General features: G+C 40.6%; 2 protein-coding genes across 2 annotated transcripts in view; both read right to left on the reverse strand.

The window, feature by feature from the left end:
* The window catches only part of cunh8orf34 (chromosome unknown C8orf34 homolog), a 58638-nt gene extending 55065 nt beyond the window's left edge, over positions 1-3573 (reverse strand). Inside the window, exon 1 of the mRNA XM_051411170.1 lies at positions 3130-3573. Coding sequence (XP_051267130.1) covers positions 3130-3198 — 69 coding nt within the window. The 5' untranslated portion in view covers positions 3199-3573. The remainder of the gene's footprint in view (positions 1-3129) is intronic.
* A 341-nt stretch (positions 3574-3914) lies between these two features.
* prex2 (phosphatidylinositol-3,4,5-trisphosphate-dependent Rac exchange factor 2) overlaps positions 3915-24743 on the reverse strand; it is an 89392-nt gene continuing 68563 nt past the window's right edge. Inside the window, exons 37-41 of the mRNA XM_051410905.1 lie at positions 15656-15722; positions 14993-15183; positions 11456-11558; positions 7053-7120; positions 3915-5006 (exon numbers count right to left, since the gene is read on the reverse strand). Of these exons, the coding sequence (XP_051266865.1) occupies positions 4961-5006; positions 7053-7120; positions 11456-11558; positions 14993-15183; positions 15656-15722 (475 nt within the window). The 3' untranslated portion in view covers positions 3915-4960. The remainder of the gene's footprint in view (positions 5007-7052; positions 7121-11455; positions 11559-14992; positions 15184-15655; positions 15723-24743) is intronic.

Raw genomic sequence — 24743 nt, forward strand, 5'->3', positions numbered from 1 at the left:
AGTGGCTGACAACAATCTGGAGTGCAATTACTTCAATTATTATGAAAGGCTCCTTCACTTTTTGGATGATATTCCATTGGTGTTGACTCAGCTTGCTATCTCTGCAAAGCAACCATTTCATTAGCGAGGGGGGGGAAAAATCAATTCTATGGCAAATCATAAGCTGTGTCTCATCAGAGTGAGTAAATGAACCCCTGCTCGCTGTTACACAGTCTGTTTAATACTGCAGCTGTGTGCTAGGGGTATGAGGAGGCAGAGATGGGGCTTTGCAGTTGAGTATTAGTGAGAAATAAAGAGAGAGAAGTGTTTGGGGTAAAGAAATTGATTACATGGAGGTGGTGTTTGCACAACATGAAGTAAGAAACCCAGGCTGTTCATTTGGCCCTTAAACATAAATGTCCACTCATATCTTACATAATACATGACATACTTGTACACTTACATACTAGTGTCTGTAAAGGCTGCACAACAAATTAATGTATTTAGGCAGAAACAAAAGTAAGAAAGCCTTTTAACAGATAATACATTAGAATTATACACATGGAAACGAACTAGATCAGTGGGAAACGATTCATATGCTTTCTGTGGAAATTGTCATTTACTGTAGAAACTCTCAGTGTGGTGTTACTGAAATCTAGTTTGGAGTCCAATGGTTTTGGTTCAGTTTTCAGCCCAAAATTATGTATTTTTCCTCAAAGGGTTTACAATATGTATAAGATATAACACCTGGGTGGGGCAACTTCTACTACTCATAAATAGAGAGGTAATTATCCTGATAATTAAACTACAGTCGTTGAATTATCGGTCCATAATAGTAAGTGCCATTTTTACATTTTCTTGTTAATCAGTGTGCCAACATTAAGATTACCATTAAGTTTAGTTATGACACAACATCAAAATGTAAATCTCCAACAGATCTGTAATTTTATTCCATCCATATAGGCAACTTGTATAACATTAAAAAAATATTTTCTCACATAATCAGGACATTATAATTATATACGAGAGCACTGTACAAAAAGTCCACCAACCTATACATATATATATAAATATATATGAGTTGAAATTGTATATTCAGCCATGAGGACAGCAATTGCCAATGGCTGCAAGGGACGTCATTTGGCACGTGGATGAGAGGGCACTTTAACATTTCCAAAAAACTCTCTTGAACTCTCTTACAGCTAGTGTGCCATCAATTAAGCTATCGTATTCCAATGGTGGCAATGCGTGGCAAACATTGGCCCCTGCCTTAGACCATCACATTGTCACAGTGTTGCTGCACTTTGTATTGGAACACACTTTGTAACAGCTCTTTTCTTTCAGAAGTTGTTTTACTGAGTGTTGTACTCATGTTTGAAAGGCAATCAAACTTTCACCAAGCTCCTTTTTGGTTTAAGCAGCGCAGCAGAACAGCTGTATTATTACTTCTGCGGCACGGATTCTCTACATCTGATCAAAACGAAAATTACAAGGAGACTTCCAGCCTCTCTCCTGGATTCTTCTTTCACAACTGAATGCACATGGATGGGTTTTCTTTGGGACAACAAGGGGTTTTCAAGTGCAATACCAAGGTAGCAGCTACACAATTTTCTCACGAGGAGAGTGGCAGACCCAGGGAGAGTTTTCATATATTCTCCTCTTACTACACCTCTTTCTCAATCCCTTTAAAAAACTGGCAGTTGCACAATGCAGCCTTACAATACACCCTCACAATACACCGTTCCCAGTCCAAACAACTCAGCAATGATCCGTGTCCTTGTGGTCAGAATAACTCTGCTTTGTCTTCACACTTCAGGATGCAATACACAGCATGTTAAACATTTACTGCATATGCTTATTTAACTTCGGAATAAAGGTGTTTTTGATGAGCACCACAAGCATCACCTGTAAGTCACAATAAACACTTTACTCCAATCATCCTCAATTGTCACATAAAGGATTCACAATTTAACTGTGCACACAGGTAAAAATGAGGAGAAAACACAGACAGGAGAGGTGAGACCAGAGGGAGAGACAGGTGGAAGAGGAAGATGGAGGGAGGAAAAACAAACAGAGAGAGCACACAGAGAGGACTATCATTGTGCAGTTGAGCCTCAATGACTGCTGTGGCATCAAAATAAGATTTCCTGTCTTCTTCGCTGGTTAAATGTTACAGTAGGCACGAGTCTCTGTCCACGGTGCTGAAACAAGCATCACTACTGCTCTCACATCTGTTTAACATGCAGCCAGTGTTTGTGTGTGTGAAGCACAGAACTGAAATGTCAGCACTTTTGCAAAACACACCATGTGCATGCGAATATTGCGTTGGCGTTGACAGTAGCATGGTGCATCTCAAGCTACTGTATCACCAGCTTTGCATTTCGTACTACAGTGCAGTTGTTTGGTTTAACTATCAGATCTCAGGCAAAGGCCAGTTCAGCTGAACAGTTTTGTATTTTTCTTCCAATCCTTTACTCTGATTACGCCTCACACCTGTGCGGTCCTGCTTTCAGCATGAAATCCAATAGCAAACAAAGGATGAAGTCATGCTCTCCCCTGGGTTGCTTAGGTGCCACACAGAGTAACCTCGGGATGAACACACAGATCCCTTGACTGGCAAACAGACAGAGAGGCAGGTAGTTAGTTAGGCTGTGTCCTCTGTAGCAGAACACACAGTAAAGCCAGCCCTGCTGTGCAATATCAATTACAACTGCTCCAACTTCAACAAACTGTAACAATGTCAGGCAGTGGCAGGGTCCAGCATCATCTCCTGAAATACAAATCGTTGATGGAAAGGCTAAGCATGGAAACGTGAGGGCAAATACAGCAGCCAATGTTCCTTTATGGGTTTCTGTGCTCCAGTAAACGGAGCACGGTGGGACGCTTCAGACACCAAAGTGCATACACATAAATGGTTTTCAATTTTACAGCCGATTGTCTCATCATCTACAGTACATGTGTATGGTTAGGTAGGTTTAGGGAGTAATAACCCAGTCCCTTAGTTACTCCAGTGTGACAGCTCACATTGCAGATGTGCGCTTATCATTTAGCACAAGTACATAAAAAAGCTGATTAACGCAGTCTGGTGCAAAGCAAATGGTCCATTAAATTGGCAACCAACAACTTAAAGAGTTGCATTTGCGCACTCACCTCAAACAAGGGTCCTATTTTATTCTTCTCCAGATACGACTGAATTCTTGACTGTTGCGGAGACGCCATGAAGAAACTGTTGTGCCGCGCAGGAGCTTTTTTTTTTGTTAGCAGGGTGAAATCATGAGGTGAGCCGGTGTCCTTCAAGAGGCGTCTCGGCGACTGAAATGTGCAAAATGTCACCAGTGTTGGGTTTGCGGTGGAACCGCGGTAAGTTCAGACGGGTTGCGTCAAGTGCGGAGCAGGCGGCTCTTAGCCCGGCTCATTGTTGAGGACTCAGCCCGGGACCATCCCCTAGTTTGTCGCCTCACTGACTCTCTGGCGGCAGCTCTCCCTGTAGAAACCAATGGCACGGCAGCTCTGTGACAGAGATTACAAATCTTCCGCTCACTGGCTGCCAGCAGTGTTACCAGTGCCACCGCCACTCCCATTTATCCGCCGGGCCACGTTCAACGCGATTATGTGTCCTGTAATGTATCTACCTGAACGCGGAGCAAAATGTCCACGCTAATCAACTGCGCAACAGCACGCGCGCTGACAGCTCTAAAGCAGGTGCAGTGCGTCCTGCTAATTACAGTAAGCAAAGTTGAAAGTTCAACAAGTCCTGTTTTTTAAATCTGTCATTCATTTTACTGCAAAAAACAAGCAGTAAAACCTTCACAGTAGGTTCCATAAGATACCGAAATAAATGGATAATTAAAAAAAATAAAAGACTAAAACTGGTATTGTTCGAAGTCTTGTTATAAAGGGTGAATTGGTGGTGTAAAAATACGTTCAGCCGTGAATCCATTGTTATCCATTTTAATATATTTTTTACATACTGTTTACATGACAGCATTTTAGTGTTTCAAAGAAAATCTGCAGCAAAAATCAACCATTTTCACCTGGATGAAACAGAGACATACAGTATATAGGAAACACTACTGGAGCTTATTGATGCAGTTTAATACCACTTGTTTGTTTGCATAGTAGTGAGCTAGACATCCACCTACAATGATACATCCAGTAATAAGTAACATGGAGAGACACTTTAATCCTGAGTACTGTCAATATAAAATAACAGAATATATCTCATAGCTCTACATCTGGAAAGCTATTATGTGTTAATACTGATAGACCATTTAGAATCTTCATATGCATGCATGTTACAGACAATGGGAAACAAGGGCATGACTCTTATACCACATTCACACACTAAATATGTATATTTACAAGCGAATAAAGATCATGAGGAACATTACAAAACACACATTCATATGGTTATCCAATACTGACAGAATTCGATAAAGCGTAGAAGTCAGAGCTAAAGAGAAGCAGAGAAATTATTGGCTAATTTGAACACAATAGAAAGCCAAATTTCATCCAGTATCCTTTTAATCAATATTATCTTGCTTATTTCATATGCAAATTAAACTAATAACATGAAATGCAAATGTCCCTCGTGAAAGCAAACATGATTTTCAGCCCATTATATGCAGACAGTGAACTGATGGGATTTACTCAATTTCATTGGGCTAATTTAAATGCATTCTCTGGCTAAAAATATTTTCCTTTCTAACTCTGAATCATTGTCTTGTAAGATGCATTACATGAAAAAAAAAAAAACTCAAAATATGTATAAAGTACAACAGTGAAAAATATAACGTATTAAAAATACTATTTACGGTTTTAAAATCCTATTTACACTTTAGGGCATCTACTCTGGATATATAAAATGGACCCAATAAATGTCTTTATTTAGGTTGATCCTTCATGGGTGGAGGGAGGAAAAAGGATGCTTGGGACTCAAAGCTCCTCTAGACTTCTTCAGCATCTTCCTGGATGCAATGCATTATGGGTCACCATCCGGGGGTGGCGGCTGGCACAACTTGTACAACCTGACCAGAGAAACACACATGCAAAATGGCATTTAATAACGTCCTAGTATATGTGAACACTGAACAACATGTGGAAGCATAAAGCAAATACAAGAAAATAAAGAACACATAACCAGGTATTATGCTGCAGATTCAGGAAGAAAACTGTCTCCACTGGGAAAATAATCATCCTCAGCAGCACACATCCGGCTTAAACAACATTAATTATGTTCAAACAGTAGGAAATGACTTCAGAATCTAGTTTTCCCCCCCACAAGGGTTGGTGGTACAAAATAAACTATATATACTATGGCTTGGTAAAATTTTAAAAATATGACTTATGCAGTAGTTACAGTTGTTTGCATTTGCAAGATAAGGTTGACTGCATTCATTTTTTTTACTATAACCATTATAAAGTCCATTAAAACTCTAATTCCTTCTAAAGCAAGCGTTATATGGTCTGTTCTGCTGCTTTAATGAATGGCAAACATCACTTTAATAGCACATTTATTTTGTATTATTCATAATTGATCAGTGTTTTTTCGAATCTCAGTACATTTCTTGCACTCTAATACAGCACTGCTGTCTTCTGCAGTTTAAAATATCGATTGCACCACTCACATCTTCTCCACATCACATGGTCGCACAGTAAACTCACACTAAAATTTTACTGTCCCTTTCATCTGCAGATCAGTGAACAGCCAGCATGTCTCCTCATCCACAAGCTTATACATTCTTCAGCAGTCACTCACACTGCAACAATTATGACATAAACCTACTGAGAGTGCAGCAATTTTGCTCTCCGACCACACTAATCATCCCACTACTTAATCGTATTTGTCAATTTCACTAAAAGGTTCAAAAGGGCTGCCTGTCACACAAAAGCCTATATGTCACAGCCAAATGGCTGAGGCAGTCCTCGTCCTCATCTTGGGGCTACTGAGTGCAGGGAGCTCCCTTCTAATGGAACCAATTGGCCCCAGTCCTGCACAAAAAGTACATACACAGACCTGCAATACTGTACAAATACATGCACTTTGGAAAAAGCTGAATTACACTAACTACACAGAAATGCATTTGCCATTTGCAAACCTATACAACAGGTTTTTAGACTGACGTCATACCTTTCAGAGTACACTTAGACCATTTTATTTATGTATTAATTTACTTATTTTTGGGGTCAAATTTATTCTATTGCCACATGGTAGAGTAACTGAGAGCAGAGTCAGTTTTTAAAAGACCTTGATGGTACATTCAAATAAGCTACAACATCTGACTGGGATTTTAAAACGTGGAAAGATACACAATAAGAAAAAATAGTAGGGCTCCTATCACAAAGTATCCAAACAATCTCTGTCCATCTGCAGTCGTAATCCTTTCACACAAGCAGTTTATCCCTGAAATATTCTGCATGTCCTTGTGAGTCGCATATCATTATGTTCTTCTGAGTAATGAGTACTATGTGCACAATATGCTTCTATCTTATATTTTACATGACGTACTATTTGTTTTAATATTTTTCATGTGTAAAAATAACAAATGCATAGCTAGCCAGTCACTTATAACCATCCATTACAAGGTGAAAAGGGGCAAGACTGAATGTTCTGAGTGAAGCTTCATGTGTATATGAATAGTGAAAATCACTAGTGGTGCCTGAAAGGTTGTGTGAAAAAAGCTTTTACAATATGATCTAGTAGTTTTGTGCTTTGATTGCTGTCGCTCAAATGCTCTAGGAAAAGCACCAGCGACGAATTAAAAATTCATAAAAATTCTAAACTGCATTAACATTTGACAACATAACTTTAATATAAAGACATCTTAATACTGAGTCATTACATATCATGGTCTCTCTGCAAGTTGATTTTAATGCCCAAGTAAAATTAATGGAAACAAATGGCTGCCTGGAAGGGGGGAAATCATTTAAACAACTATGCTTTACAAAATTGCCAGCAGTAATGACAAAAATGTATTTATAGTTAATGAGCTATAACAAAGCAAAGCTCACTAAGATCCTTCAATTTACAATGCTGAAGTTGCTCCACGAACAGGATGTGACAGCGGTTTTACCTTGGGACTGTTGATGGTGTGCGATCCCTCACTCCCAGATTCTTGGCGGAATTCTGAACTCTGGCCCCCTAAAAGACAAACACACATCAACAATTCATGACAACATGGACTGAAGAGCTTAAACAATGCTTCACAAACATAAGAAGTACTCGACGCCATCTTGGTCAAAATACATTTCTTATGATGTTTTTTGTTCCCCTCAAGTGAGATGAATGACTGGTGGTCACCTGTGAGAGAAAATTGATAAATTGTAGTATAAACAACCCCTGTTGTCTGACATGAATGACATATGTTGCATGTTGAGACCCTAAAATTTTAACTACTGTGCTGTGTGCTGTCTATCTTTAGTATCTGTCTTCTTTCAACTACATCTACAAAATAGCACATGCAGAAAAGTCTTTGTAAGGACATAAAAGTGAGTAGTAAGGCATTTGGAAGATGAATGGTTCCTGTTGCAGATTTTGATTATACCCAGTCAGGAGCATGTCTGCTTTTTGCTAATGTTCCTGTAGTTTGCTGGCTGTGCACAGCGTCGGCAGATACACAACTGTGGGGGGGCAGGAAGCAACTCAGCCTCTGAATTCAGAGACACGAACAACTGCACTCACACATATACCCTCTCTGACGCACACACACAAGCAAAAATACACAATTGAATCATTACTCAAAGACGAGACGCAGATGACCTGTGCAGATAGAAAGGGAGCGACTGGCCAAAGTGCATTAGCTGACCTCTCGGTTTCAACTCTGCTGTTTGCCATCTTACTGTCTGCCCTGAGTTGCGTGAAGATAGCAGGATAGCATCAGCAATTATTCGATGCCTATCACAGCCATCTATTCTGATGCCTCCAGACAGAGATGCCCCCTAATGTCCCGAAAGGACATGGCACCCAGGGTAGATCTGGTCAGTTAGAGACAACAGTGGAAACAAAACTATTTGGAACTTGATTTATATACCTAATATCTCTGAAACCCAAAATATCAGATGATATACTACTACTCTAGATCAGCAAGTCATGAAGAACTCTAGAAAAAAAACGTTCCTGATTCGAGTTTATGATTTTCCATTACAAGGACTTGGCTTACAAGTAACACGAATAAGAGGCAGCCATGCTAGTGGCTCTGTGACGCTGTACTTAGGCACAGTGTTGCTCTTAGCCAATTGCTAACATTAGCAAAATGCTGGTACTGGACAAATCCAAAAGTTGTCAAGAAATTAAACAAAAAAACGAAAATATAAACTTCATGGTGATGCTAGAAGAAACATCAGAGGATCACCATCTTTAGGATTCAGCCTCCTGAGACTACAGCTGTCTGTACTAAATTGGCAATTCATCCAATAGTTGAGATATTTCAGTCTGGACCAAAGTAGTGAATGACTGACCAACAGACTGACTGACCAATATTGCCATAGAGCCGTAATATGCATTTAAAGATATTGGACAAAAAAAAAACAAATATCACTGTCCAAGAAGCACATAAGTGCCAATTTGTGCATGCATTGTTCACGCTTGTTTATAATGAACATTGATTCATTCATGCATTCAAAATGCTGCATGTATCTTGTATTGTTTTCAAATATATATAGATAAATGAAACAAAACACTACACTTTTGTCCAAAGGAGCCTCCAGAATCAACACAAAATGAACACTCCTCGTCGGGGCTTTAATAAATAACTAGCTGGGAGCTGATTGTTTAATAGATGATGCACCTGCACCTATAACTGACACTTCCTATTCTGCTGAGGCTTTAATGGATGAAACATCAGTGAGAAAACATTACCTGGAAGGACATTTTTATTTTGCATGATGGATTTAGTTTATTCCGTTTGATCTGTCTTGATCAGCCGTGCCAAGTTTTCTCTGGATTTGCAAGTTGAAATGTATATAACAGTCATAACAGTTACAATGTGTTCCTTTCATATGTTGGAACAGGAAAAATAAAGTCCAAAAAAGTGATACCATGACTTATCTTCTTAAGTTAGTTTTGATAGTTATATATACTCTTCCTATACAGACTGAATATTGGAAATTGCTATGCAGACTTTTACAAATCAAGCTGTGATTGGACCCATTTTGCCCAAATCACTCATGCATTCTCATTCTGAATGATGTTGACTGGGCTTGATGGATGAGTCCTGCTGGGAAAGGATGCTGTGCAGATAGCCTTTTTGTGAGTAAATATGACTATTCAGCGAGGAAGAAGAGGCATCATCCAAACCCTGTGCGATATTCATATTCATCAGATTCATCAGCTGATGTCTGAGAGCAAGGACACACACACACACACACACACACACACACACACACACACACACACAGAGGCAGACACAGAAGAGCAGACTCCCCTCTGCTCTGTATCTGAACTGAATCATCTCTTCTCAGTGATGTCTAGGTCAATGATGACGCAAGAAAACACAAAATATCTAATGACAGAAAAAATAGTGGGAAAAAGTTCTGTTCTAACAGGAAGAAAACTAGAATTACCACCCTGTAGTCATATGCCTCCCCCAACAACTTAAATTGCAGTTTTCATCCTTGACTATCCAGACTCATAATAAATGTGAACTTGGTACTTGGAATTAAATAAAAATGTTGTTTTTTTTTATTTTTGGGCTAAATGCAGGATATAAAGATCATAATATTGATGATAAATATGTACGATTCCAGTGTTTTCTCCTGGCATTTTTAGATTCAATGGCTCTCTTTGAGCTGTAGATGAAACTCACTCACTCACTCACTCACTCACAGGATCACGATTAGCTAGGCGCGCTCCAATATGTTGTTTGCAGTCGAATGGAATTCAGAATGAGGCATTAGGCGAAATGCAGAATGGATGAGATGGAAAGATGACAACCTGTACTGTGCTAGTTTTTTTTTACCAATTGTGCGCAGATGTGTGTGTGTGTAATCTGGAATCCCACAATTCATTCTTTTATTATGGCTAAAAACCTACTTCGAGGTCACAACAACCTTTGATCTTTGAATGTCACCAGTTCCAATGGTGAAATATGTTCTCAATCTCCCCTGTGTTCCTGACTTATGGTGTTCAACCTTGGCCTGAATTTTTTTTTCCCAAGACATTATGACATCACAGTGAAGTTGACCTTTGACCTTTTGGGTAAAACATGTCATCACTCCACATCATTCTATTCCATTAAACAGCTCTGTGAATTTTTTTGTCATAAATCACACAATTCTTGAGCAATGACCAAAAACATGTTTAATCAAGATCATTTTGAGGTCAGAATGACCTTTGAACTTTAAGTCAAAAGTGTCATAAATTCTTGTTGGATCAATTGTGAAATATGGTCATCACTTCTTAAGTTATGGCCAAAAGTGTGTTTTTTTAGGTCACAGTGACCTTGGCCTTTTACCACTAAATTCTAATCAGTTTATTCTTGAGTCCAAGTGGAAAATTTCAAGTAATTCCCTCGGGGTGTTCCTGAGATATCACGTTCACAAGAATAACAGTAATGTGATATCTCAGGCATAAAAAAACAAATTAACCAAAACTGCAGATCTCCATACTTGCATCTTCTCATATTCCATTACAAATATCTCAAACCACACCCTCCACAAGATGGATATTTCTTCCAGCCACATACAGTAGTACTCAAGGTCACACAATGCACAGAGTTGCATCCTCTTGGCTGGCAGCCCAGTTCTCTGAGCATAGAAATTAAATGCCTTTGCTCCCACAGGATCTCAGCCTCTCGACTAACCTCTCCTCTCACTGCAAACAGCAATATAACCACCACTCACAGAACTTCTAATGAGAGTCTGAGCTATGAGCCAAGATCCGGTCATGGCTGAAGCCTTTTGTGGGGTGAAAACGTGCAAGAAAAGTAATGTGAATTTCCTTCCCTTGACCCCAAATAGACATGCCGAACAAACAAACTCCAGACTCTCACCCAATCTGTTCAGTTTCTAAATACTTTTTTTTACTCTCTCATTTGGTCATATTCATATTAGGGTTGCAGTGAATGCATAGCTGATTAGCAAGAAATGGAAAGAGGCGACAGAAGCAGAGCTAATGATTTTTAGGTAGGGAGCGCAGAAAACACGTCAGCAAAAAGTGTTGGCTGCCTTTAAAAATTACATTCTTACTGAAGTAATATTCTGTCAAACATTGACCACAGAAGCTAGAGGGACATAACTGCTCCTCTATTGGCACTGTTAAATCCATTGCTAATATAGTTTTGGAAGCCTAGTTTGACTCAGTGAAGCATACAGTTTATCTAATGATTTTGGATGCAGAAATTGCTGCTGTGGATTGAAGCACAAATACACTCTGAGTTAGAAAATGTCACAGTGGGGACTGTAGCAGTAATAACAGGAGGCAGAACTAAAGAGAGAGGATATGCAAGGGCAACATTGTGTATGTGTGTAAACGACATACCTGTTTCCTCATGACATCAGTGGCCTGCATGATGCAGCGAGGGGGCAGGCCGTGGTTTCGGGCCAGCAGGATGGCCTGCTCCAGTGTCACACTCAGGGTGCAGCTGTTGGTCAGAGAGGAAACACATAAGGTCAACCTTAAACATGCGCTCCCCATCTGCGTATTTATCAGATTCACCAAGGGAAAGGATGATGCTGAATTACCATGCATTATCAATGCAGAATATTGCTCCTTTTGATGCAGTTGTTGTTATGCCACATATTTATCCTCCTATTTCACAGATGCTGTACTATCAAAGCATACAGTCTGTATTTGACACAGTACAATCATCTACAGTGACAAGAAACACCTTCTTCTCTGACTCGACACTGACTCATTCTCAACATGCTTTCATGGAAATAAAGCAGTCTTTGCAACAGATGGAGATTGAATACGAGATCTTAAGACTGAACATCAACAAGAAAAAAAGCAAGCCAAATATCAAAATCTGGGCGTCATCCAGATATGATGAATCTCTGGCAGAATTCAGTACAACTATATCAAATCTCCCTGCACCTCTTGACTCCTTGTCATTGCCATCGCATTCCCACTGCTTCACCTTCACTCATCTCCTCGCTAATGAATCATTTTACTTGTTGCTGAAATGTCACTCACAGCAAACAAACACACAGCATCAGGAGAATAACAAACCTCCTGATCATTGCTTTTAGGCCGAGGAGGAAAAAAAAGGATTAAACACCGTCTTGGACTTTCAGCACTTGGAGGAGACTTCCCAGTGTTCTCATCATCAGGATTGATACTTCTTGTTGCGGCCGAGAGAAAAGGTTCCAAGGACAAGTCAGCACATCTCCTGTGGCAGAGGCGATGTACTCTCACTGTCATAAGGGTGTGATGTGTGTAAAATGAGTGTTGACGTGTTGTCTGTGATTCATTAGTTACAGCAAACTCTGTTCCAAGCGCGCGCACACACACACACACACACACACACACACACACACACACACACACACACACACACACACACACACACACACACACACACACACACACAAAGAAGAAGGTAGCATGTGGATAAATCCTTAGAGAGCCAGTGACAGGGATCAAGGCTGCTGGTGACCTTTCTATGATAACAAGCTGTACTAGTATATTGATCCAGGGCCTTTTCACTGCAAATTGAACTGTCCAAAGTTCCTACGCTGCCAAGCTTGGTTTCATTGAGTAACAGTGCCATGGGGCTGCTAAAAAATCTGAGCTGTTTGCTTCAATATCTCCTTCTCTCATGGTAGGGTTTCACACTGATTGAGAACAAAACTTTAAAAAAGAAAAAAAAGGTGTGCGTTGAGGGATTTATTGCTGCCAGAAGCCATTACTTTGAGTCAATCAGATCATGATTTAAACGTCCCCTTGAGTTCCAGTTGCATAACTTCATGACAGCGTAACATGATGTGATAAAAGTAATGAACTCAACAATCATCTCCAGTATGTGCCGAAAGATATCCCAGTGGAGAATAGAAAAAAGATGTCCTTTTGCAGACCACCCCGGAATATTTTAAGCACCCATTTTGAGCTTCCCACACCGATAAAGGAGGGGGGAAAAAAGTCACCCACAGAGGATCTTTAAATATCTCTTCAGCTGGAAAAGGATGAAGGAACTGAACAAAATCTGTGTGTGTGTGTGTGTGTGTGTGTGTGTGTGTGTGTGAGGCTGCACGGTTTCCCTTTTCATTAGGGCTGGTGAGATAGTATGAGGTGATTTATACCCATCTGTTTCATGTTGTTCCAGCCCATTCCCATTTACACTCCTCCAGAGCCAAGTCCATGCTGATAAATGAGAAGAAACAAGAGAGCGACAAACACAAAGAAAGGGAAAGAATGACAGAGAAGATGCAGGACTCAGAAAAAGGAGGGATGAGCAGAGGAGAAGTATATACAGGCCAAACATTTACAGCTGAGAAATTACTACTTTGACTTTAAGGAATAGAAACAAGGATCAAATGTCAAGTATTTGAGCAAGTTAGTGCCTTGTGTTTTGTGGAATGTGGATTAGGCTTTGGGCTTGGAATACTCCCCCCCCCCTCTGCTATCGTTTTTGTTTTGCTGTCAGACAGTGAACTCTCCTTTTGCCTCTCTAATGGTTTTTGTGGGGGTGATGGACAAAAAAATCTGGAGACTAGAGGAGCGCATTGTATTGCCAACTGCTGATGCCCCCAAAATATCACGCTTTCACTGTTATTAAAACTCATCCATCAAGTCAACTAATCCAATCAATAGTGCCTGAGAAGGCTGCCACACTGATAATGCAATTTCCACATTACTAATCTACTGGCTTGGTTTCATAGGTTTTTCAATTATACCAGATTTAGTTTGTGTGCTCACCATTTCACATGAGAAATACTGAGATTATTTCTTAATATTTGAAATTATACAGAGAAAGCAGTGCAATTGGTTCATTCATATATAATCTGTATTCTGTCAATAATAAGTGGGTTATTCATAAAAAACATTGACTGTCAAAGTAAATAATGTTTCTGTACACTTGCATCAGACAAAGTAACTCACTCAATAAACCTGGGTCTGCAGCTTGGGAGGGCAAAACAGTGTTTAAGGAGAAAGCCAGTTCACAAATAATCCTAAATATGGCAGGCCTTGTCACCTGCTGTGTCATGGTACACTTGGTCTGCCTGTCTGGGTGAGTTGTGGCTAGTGTGTATAATTGCACAGACACACACACGCGCATATACACGCACAGCCTGTGGGTTAATAAAGTAGCAGCAGTCATTGCACAGACAGGAACTTCTATTAGAGCTTAGGCAACCAGGCGGCTCCATCCACTGCACTTTATCAAGCCATCAGTCACATCCCACAAACGCGTTAACCCACATGCGCGTGTGTGTGTGTGTGAGCCTGTGCATGTGACTGAGACAAAAAGATATGGAAACTGTCATGGGGGTAAAGAAAGAGGGTATCAGAGCGATGGGTGGGCGGGTGGAGGGAAAGAGCAGTGTAGGAGATGAGAGATGAAAGCTGGAACAGGGGATCGGTGGTGACAAACGATCAGGATATTTCTGTCCTCACACGTTGAGGAATGGTGCCCTCAGTAGCAGGTGAATTAGGTAGCCATATATAGAATTCAATGAGAAGTAATTGACCTGTCTCCTTCCTGTGTAAAGTGCTATGCCTGCTTTAAAAGTCCCTAATCTGGACTGAGAAACAATGGGCCCTATTAACTACAATATCCTGCTAGTAATTAATGCAGAGAAATGTGTATTAATAGAAAATCCCCACGGTGAGGAGTGCAGGGTTCTTGTGAAACTGAGAGGTAGACAGAGGATAAAAGAAGGTGCACCGAACCAGTGTGGTAGAAATGGTAAAGGTGAGAGACGTGTTAATCCAAGAAAGATGAAAGAGAAAAGAAACTGCAAGAGAGCTGTCAAAAGAAGCAAACTGGTAAGCGGGAATTCATAATTGAACTGGAGGCGGATTCTACAGTGCTGGGAGACATGTACAGTTGTATAGTATACGTGCCCAGACACTCACCGATGAACGCCGCTGTTGCACATGACGATGTGTGTGGCTCCCAGACGAGAGCAGAGCTCAGAGGCCACAGTAAGCAGCCCCACTCCAGAAGCCCCGCAGGCAGTGTACTGACAGGCAGCAGTGCGGCGACAGCTGATAAAACTCTCCATCAGACGGTACAGCTCCTCCAGAGCATTAAGGGGACGCATCAACTGGGCAGAAACAGAAGGAGAGGGGTTAGTGCTGGATCCAAGGAGGGGGAAAAAACACTGCCTAGCTGTTTATGGGCAAAGCAGTGCATAAAAAGATCTGCAGATGATGAGGTGTTTTTGGTCTTTTGTCAGGTAGATTCACACTGTGCTAGTAATGCAGTGTTCACAGATTTACAATAGAAAAAAGCTGCCCACTAGGAAAACATGTTTATCTCAACTTAATAGTGGTTGCTGCAGGTAATGTTAGGTTTCATAGAGGTAGGATTTGGGAAATATTTGATGGATCTACTATATTCACACTATTGCAGTCAGTGCTGCGTGCTAAAATAATCAATAATCATATCAGTTAACTTTGCCATTCTGGATGTTCCAACATGTAATACGTGCAAGTATTTCCACATTGGCAGCAAGATCTAAACCAGTACTTCAGTTTTTCCATGATGTCATGAATGCAGCATGAGGTTGTTCTTACCTTATCTATGAGGGCAGCTTTGGGTGCAGAGCTAGGTGGCATGTTTGACTGATCCAGGTAGAAAGCCCTAGGGGAGAAACAACAGTTCACATATGGAGTGAATCTAACTGGATGTTTGCACTGCAGTGGGAGAGAAAACTGTGTCTGTTAAGTAGCAACATACTGCAGTAGACTGCATTTAACAACCGTCCAGATGTTTTTTTTTATTCAGAAGCTCCTTTGCTTAAAAAAAACATAATGTGGCATTGTTTTCCCTGTACCATTAGGTCATCAGGAGCACTGGCTGCCTTTCTGGGAAAAGTAGGCCACCTGCTCATTATGGAGCTTCACCATCTGACTATCAATCATGAAAGTAACTTGGGCACAGCTCAGCAGAAACACAGACTAAGCATCTCTTGTCCTGGGCATCACTCCAAATGCCATTGCCTCATTCATTCATGGACAGTACAGTCGAGTTTGTGTTATTTTCCTTTTTCGTCCACTGGAGGCAGCACTGTGTCCTTATGCAGCAACAGAGAATGTATGCCGCAATGAGTCCATCTGAGGTGGAGTGCTACTGGTGCAAACTCAGCAGTCTGTGACTCCATCAAATCTCAGTAATCCAGCGGTGTGCTAAAAATAGGTACACTACACTGCATTAAACCCCTTGTAATAAAATCACATACTCCATTACTTCTTGCCAGAAGCAATAATAAAGCACAACATATGGTCATCTGTTCAGCGCACACTCCTGAAATCGCAAATTGTCAGGGAAAAATTCAGTTTGTAGAGATGCTGCAAGGACTTTGAGGGAGGGAGATTGTTTACAAGAATCAGTGAAGCACGGCTCATTCATCTGCATTCACTCTGCTATTAAGTGATTAAAATCAGGCTAAGGAGGCATTCATTATGACTGTGGTATTTCTGCCTGACATAATATTAATGAAATTAATTAATCAGAGCAGAGTTACCACATCCCTGATTCATGATTTTATAGTGATTATGAACCAGTCAGAAATGAAAAGTCAGTGAGATCTCACACAAATGCACACACAAACATTAACTTTATAGTTTACCAAAGTCATACTGTAGGAAACATACCTGCACCGGCTACCGGTGCATATACAGTACATATGACCTTCATAGTAAACTTTCCTTCATCCATTTAGGTTAATGAGGCTATGTTTTATGCCTCCACCTGCATGTTTACACTAACTTTAGCTCATATAAATCTACTACAGAACACACATTTATTCTGTGATATGGATGAGTAATCTGTCCATTTTATATCTTCACTTGTTGAAGGTTTCCAAGTATTTAATCCCTATACGGCAAATTATCCTTTAACCTTGTGGCGTGCTGTACTAAATGACTATGAACAGAGTTTGCTAAGGGTTCAGATGGAGTTAACAGCCCATGTAATTGGTTCAAGATGGCCTTATCATTCAAAAGATGCTCACAAGTTAGACCGCACCTTAGCATGGAATACACACCTCTAAAGTTCCTCTCATAAAGAGCATAATGGCCAAAACTGCTGGGGTAACTGCAGCATTTTGTTGGGTTGACAGTTTAAAGCTCTAAATGTTTGATTTCCTCATTAAAGTTTCTACAGTAAACACCTGGCATCCACATTGTGTCTGTATGTGTGTACATACTTCTATGTCTGTGTGTGAGAGTGTGCTGTGGAAAAACAGGCAGTTGCAGTAAATGAAAGTTGGATCCAAGCGTTTCCTAACAAAACATAATTTGCTTAACAGGTCAAACAAAGAGAGAGACGAGATTCAGTGGTGCGATAAAACGCTACATAACACGAAAGGAAGTTTATTGGAAATCAAAACCTTGTCCTGAAATAGTTCCTATTCTGACTCTCACTTCAGATATGACCTGTTATCTGTCTCCTTCAACTGTGAGTCCACTCACCCTTGTCCCTTGCGCTTATCGGTCGGCTGCTCAGACTTTTATCTTAAAGGTCTATAATAGAATCTGTCTGAGAGAAGTTGACTTCTATATAACTGCTCGACTCTACTTCATCTGCACGCATTTGTTTATCGGTTTCAGGCTAAATAAAAGCACCATGTCTTGCCCTTGCACACACCCCTTTGCAGAAGCAAGGTCATAATACCCACTGATTATCTCATCCTCTTACTGTAAGAGTTGTTCTAAAAATACAAGCCACAGCTTGAGGAGCAGGGCTGACTCTCCTGGAGGTCTCTAATGACGAAATAAGTGATGTGTGGTTTCAAGAGAACCTGCATTACATCTGAGCTGATGATGTTTTGTCAGAGGTTTGGAAACCAAACACCTTACAAACATTTATTATGGATGGGAAATTACATTTTAAGCCCACACACTGTGTGCAAACACAACCGTGTGGCTAAGCACATATTACATACACCTTAGGTATAAGGTCTAAACCCACTGGGTGTCTATTATTTCTCAGGTTTAAGCCCCTGGACTCCATCTGCTCCAATTTAATGGCAGGACATCGAGGGCCCCCGCAAGTTATTGCACAAGCTTGTTATCATTTTTTCTCACCCGCTGGCATTCATTTAACATAAAAGTTAAAAAAATAACAGCTTCTATGGTTAATTGTCATGTTTTTTTTTCAGAGGAATTTTACACCAATCAAAAGTCCAACCCACCATCTGTCAACCAGTGTGTATCAAAACAGAAAACTGTGTTATTCTGTTTCTTCTGTTGAAAGCATTTCCCTTGTTTATATTTGGGTTTTCAGTAGAAATAAAAAATCTAGGTGCAACCTGCTTCTAGCCATTTTTGCAATAACTACATTTCACACACACACAGCCAATAGGTTTTTACAGGAGACTGTAATGGAGGATTTGGCTGCAGGCCAGAGATGACCTGCTCTGCGTGTAGCTGGTTTTATTTTATTGGGCCGGTGAGAATACTTAATTCTCTTTGTTTCTACTTCCTTCATGACAATAGGACACTCGAGGCCCTTTACAGCACTGGAGCATTAGCAGTCAGCGGCGGCGTCAAAGAAGAAGGATCTGAGGCACAGATGTTTTCAGAGAAGCAGTGTGGGAATGGGCACATTAGCATGACATCCTTCATTCAAAAATAACAAAAGAAAACTAAATGAACCCTGAAATACCTTGAGAAAACGTTTCAAAATGAGAATCTTCTTTTTTTCATAGCCGTTCACTCTTGAGGACACAAGTAAAGTGTCTACGATTTATGACATTATATGTAATCCTGCAGAGGTGCATGCTGGTCCATGTAAATCACTCACACTGCCATGATGAATGACACTCACTGTTATTAAATCCCCCACAAACCCCTGCAGTGTGTGGCAGAGCTGCCTGGGGGCTAATGAGGGCTTCCAGGAGCCCTCACATGCCACACGGTGATGTTTCTGCACTGACACCAGCGAGATACTGCGTGTGAACTGTGCTGGAGGTCATATTCTTACCCCACGCCTCCTTCCTATTTACACTTCCAGGCAAATATTTATGACCAGCTATATGTCAACCACAGTTTAATATGGAAGAATATGGCAGCAGGAAAAATATATTCTATGTAGGTAACAATGGCAAGCCTTTTTTGGGGGGTTTAATGCTAAAAACTAAAGACATAATAAAATAAAAATGCATTATTTCATGCATATGTTGAGTAAATTTAAATCGAGGCTCATTTGCAAAATTATTAGTGTCAGTCAAGACCAGAAAAAAAACAACAGCCCTTGACACAAAACAGCAGATTAATGTTAACGGGGTCTCAATGTCAGAGCCAGCTGAAGACATATTATCACTAAATCATTGTCACTGAAGACACACATCCAATTACTGCATATATTACAATGCAAAAATAGCAACTGGCTTAAAATAGTGAAAAGATTTACGACCCTGATGGTGCACGTAAGTAGATGCAAAGTATTCTTGGCTCTTTCCTTAACTTGCTGAAAGATGAGTCAAGGTCTTTTTTACAATATCAAGCATCACTAAGTGCAGAACTGTCGTCATTATGGCCGTTCAATTATAGAATCAAAGGGAAATGATAAATGGAACTGGGTCTCTGACGCTCAACCTTACTAGGCTTTATAGACAGGGGTTCAGTGCACATGAGCTTAAGCAGAATGAAGCCCCACCACCTTCCTCAGCGCTCTAGTGAATTGGGACTCCCAATGCCTGTGCAAAGGCTGTAGCATTTTCATCACTTCCCCAAACTGGAGGAACGCAGAGAGAAAGAAAGCTCTGTTTCTGTGCAGACAAAAAATATATGGCCAAACCGCCACTGCCTCCCTGCTGTAGCTGGCATAATATCCATAATCAGCTATGATTGCTCAAATAATAAGTATTTTTCATTCTAAAATGACTTCTCTGGTTACAGATGCAGTCAGCTGAGAATTCTCAATTTTAGCAAACTAGCTGCACTGCTACATTACAATACTAATAGATGTCAGATGGGAGATGTGGGAACTTGCTGCAGAAGCTATTGCTATATTAATCATTACTGCATAGCCTTGCCCCAGGGAGGAAGAGAAATACCATCAATTACACAAAGCAACTATGCTGTTTGAGCTACAGACTTGTGGCGTTGTTTTGATGTTGGTGACAGCAGTGGGATTCATCTTTGTGTGTTGAACACCTTTAAGTGATGTCACACTATCTATCGTCTCTTGTCGAGCATATATTGTGGAGGTGGAAAACAAACATGATTTACGCAAAGCTAGCTGTCAGGGAGACTCATATATAAGGCTGTAGTAACATGTTTGTGAGGCTACATGTGTATATCCATATATATATATATATATATATGAGTTAGCAGCCATTACCTGATCAGCTGGTAGCATTAATCATGTTGTTGTGCATGCAGCACTTTATCTTGCATGTTCTCACGCTAAACACTCGGTCACAAGAGGCTCCAGCCGCAGGGTAACAGAGATAAAAGAAGCAGTGAAGCCGCTCACTACTGTGTTGAAACTGACACTCTGACCTGCAATAAGCGTCCAGCATTTTTGCTTAATCAAGACAAACTGCACTGCAGTACTGTGATTACCAATTCCCTATAGCTGATGTTAGAGCAAACACTGCGAGCACAAATGACCCAGAAGCTGTGCTGTGTGGTGATGACTGATGACTATTTAACTAACAAAGCATGAAATACAAAAGTCTGTAGTAATACTTATATATAGCATTTGTTGGACAGTGCCATACATCCCAGTTTATTGCTTATCTTTCAGCCACCATGCCATCATTATACACCATTTGTCAGACTGTGTAGAATTTTAATATCCACATTAATCAGGCAGTTTTATCAAAGGGACGTGTACCATGAGATGTGGAAATTTCACAACTGCCTTCTGAAACAGTGCCAAACGTTTCCTTACTACTGCCAAATGCATTTCAATTAGGGAGAAAAGCTTAATGCTTACAGTGCAAGCTTTCTGTCTGAGCTGTGCCAAAAGATACTGATTTTAACATGCCTTCTAACACACGTAGTACATGCTGGACTTTTTCCTTTATTCTTTCACAATGCTGTATGCACCATTGCTCCTTAAAATCAATAGTGGGGGAGCATGCACGAGGAAAACACGATTCCCTCCTGAAACTTCTTGTCAATAAGAGCAAAATGAGATGAAACCACAAGCCCACAATAATCTCTCCCTTTGAATAAAACATTCGTTCTGGTTCTCCCATCTCCACTCTGCCCTCTTCGACTAACCCTCCCTTGCACACTCTCCTTCTCGACCCATCATCCTCATCCCTCTGCTGAAATCCTTTCCATCTTTCCAACCTGCTCTGGCGATCTATATTCCCCTTTCAATTTCCCCTCTCCCATTCTGACTGTGTCCTAAAGGAAAAGTCGCTTTCTGTTAAGAGCATTTTATTTCTTCCCCTTTTTAGATGTTGCTTCCCCCTACTAGAAAGGAGACAACTGTGTACATTTGCAAATCTATCTCTATTACTTTGTCTACTTGATGATGGTCAACAATGTCTTCCGGCTTTTTATGCTGAGAAACAACAAGGCTATGACTAAGGTAAATGTCAATCGCTACATGTCAGAGTTTCAAACCTCTTTTACCTAAATGCACGCGTCAGCTGAGATAGTTTATGAAAGCTTGAAGACATGGGTGTGTGTTTTGGCTCTATATACCGCTGACTCCTGTGGCAGCAGCCATGTGCTTGTGATTTGGCCCGTGAGTTTATGTTTTGCAGAAGACTTGAATGACTTCATCAGGAACTATGGGTTTGCTCAGATCATACTGTATCTTGGTGTGGGAAAAGAAAGCGTAAGCCAGAGATAGATAGTGGTATCATTTACTGCTCCGAAATTGGATAATGCCGACAATGCACGCTGGCAAAGGTGTCAGTGGAGGAGCAAGACAAAAACAGAAAGAGACAGAAAGCATGATTTCTTTTTGCTTTTGAACTTCTGAAACTTTTGAAAAAGCATGTTTCATTTTGACGCGGGTGCTGGGGTTCCACCACATAATGAGCAACCCTTAAGTTAATTGAATATAAATGATCCCACTACTAACATTTGCAAGCACAAAGGCTCATTTTCATCCTCATCACTATTATTTCTCCACAGGCAATGTTAATAGCTAGAAAATGTTATTTCTGCTTCCAAACAACAATATCTCTGGGCTCCCAAATGCATATGGGGGCCCAAGATGTAATGGGAGTGCGTTTAGGGGCTTGACGACATAAAAACGGTCAAGAATCTGGGCCCTGCAGTTCATTCAGTTCAGTATTGCGTGTACTGTTTCTGTCTGTCAGTCAGCCTCTGGCTTTGGCTCATAGTGTGGGTTTAACCCAACACTGCAGTGGCCGGGCTCCAAGGATAACGAGGTGCCTGAGGTTGGAAGGCTGCAATGGAGAGAGGAGTGACATCACAGGCTGGTCTGTGGTCAGCCGAAAGACACATGGCGAACGAAAACTACTGGTAATATTACACAGAGAGAGACACTGTATCTACCGACTGTGGAAAAACAGCTGGGAATACTTACTACAATTGATACAAGGAAATATTCTGGGTGGGAGCAAACAACATGTTTCTGTTGCAAGTATTCTGCTTAGGTAAGGTTTTGTTAGTGTTCTCTGTATCATTCCAAGTGCACATGAATGACTCAGCAGCAATGTTGAATTTAAAAATACTATTTAGAGAGTGGATAACCCTACAGCTGAAACCACCAGTCCGAGTCCATCAACAGAAAACAAAAAGATCAGCAATTATTCAAATTAAATCATAATTGATTTACTGTTTCAGTTATTTTTTAAGCAAACACACCAAAGATTCAGATCTTCAGTATATATATACATACACAGTAGAAGACCAGAGATTTGTCTGGAGAGCTCAGAGAGCTGATTAGATTTACAATTAAATGATCTGCAGTTTTGGGCTACAACAGTTAGGCTGATTGAAAAGGAGATTGGGTATTTGAAAAGAGAACAGTCTCTTTAACAGTTTCACTCCAGTTGGGGTTTTGAAGCCCATCACCTACCCACATCCCTACACATCACCCCTAACGCTCCCCACATCACCAGCCTCACTCGTTTGCCCACATCTGCTACATGTTACTGCTGCAGCCTCTGCTGTCAATTCAATTAGGCTCTTTCTGCTCAGGTCAAACTGTACAGAACATGTACAGTACACGTGCGTACATGCAATAACACAGGTTATTCTGAATCACATGGATGAATTCCAGTAAGGTTGTGCATTTACGGTTTGAATCGTGAGAGCTTATTAAGATAATTTCATGTTCAAAGGTGCTTCAGGCGCCCTAACTCATCTGTGCACATAATATATCTTTCCCTGTGTTTCTTAATTAGAATAGTGACATTTTAGAGACGGACCATGAAGTCCTAACTACAGTCTGCAAGCAAGGACTCAATAAAATGAAAGAGATACCACAAAATGCCAATACTTCACTATTAAAAGGTTGTGGAGTCCCAGAAGATCTAGCAGACAATATCACTACACAAAGAGATAGAGGGACTATTGGAAAGGCCTGATGCACAAACAAGATTAAATGGCCCAGCACAATTTAGTATCCACAACTGCGCTTTGGGAAATCTGACACTCACAGAAATTAATGTTCGAAATTCTTTTCACTCATCAAGCTAAACACTACGAACAAATTAAAAACTCTCCGCAGAAAGCAATCCCAGTAAATTAATGTTTTGTCGCGGAGGATCGGCACTGATGTGACACATGACTGCTCAAGCTGTAAATCATCCAACCCCCCAAAGCAGATTGTCCCTAAATAACAAGATTAAGTTTTGCTGTGAGCTCTGCTCTGCGTTTAATTATCCACACAATCAGCAGCAGATGTTTAGTAGAAGCCAACATGTTGACCAGTTGCCCTCCTAGGTATTCAATGAGCTTTCCAAGAGTAGCACTGATTCTCTCAAGATGGTATCAGCCTATATCGCTTATTCTTGATATTACAGTATTTGTAGTAAATTGGCAACTGAGCTGGCACCAAACTCCAATGTATAGATGGTAAGAAGGCTTCGATCTATGGTAACAGAGTGTCCAATTAGTAGACTTCAAAAGGATGAGTTGAAAGTGTGTGTCTATAAATCAGGCTCTGAGCTTGCATACAGAACACCAATATAGGACATTTTGCTAAAGCCACATTTTAATTCTTAATTACACTGTCTCCATTTTCTCAATATGAATTCTTAATGTATCTTGTGCATTCACAGGCACTCACATCCTTTTACACACAGCTGGTTTAAAATGTGATTTCTACTCTCTGAAATCACAAGGTAGCAACTAATGTGAAACTAAATTGACATTCAGGCAGCATGCTGTATATCTGCTATCTGACACTGACTCACACATTCAGGAGATATTAAATAAAGCCGAGCCATTATTTTCAACTCCCAGAAGTGTCTGTTTCTTCCTGTCTGTTTCCACCTCATTAAATTATCCACGCCTGGCCAATCACAGGGGGTCTCGGGTGTGCGGCAAACCAATGGTGTGTGAGGTAACGGAGTGCAGCAGCTGTACAGAAGCACTACATCAGCGCTGGTGACACGCTGGGTACTTTCATCCAATCACTGCTGCCCCTGCTGTGTGTGTTCGCAACCAATCATAAAACGTTCCCACTGTGTGTATCTCAGCCAATCACCTTGAG

Source organism: Dicentrarchus labrax, unplaced genomic scaffold (assembly GCF_905237075.1).
Source record: "Dicentrarchus labrax unplaced genomic scaffold, dlabrax2021, whole genome shotgun sequence".
Lineage (NCBI taxonomy): Eukaryota > Metazoa > Chordata > Actinopteri > Moronidae > Dicentrarchus > Dicentrarchus labrax.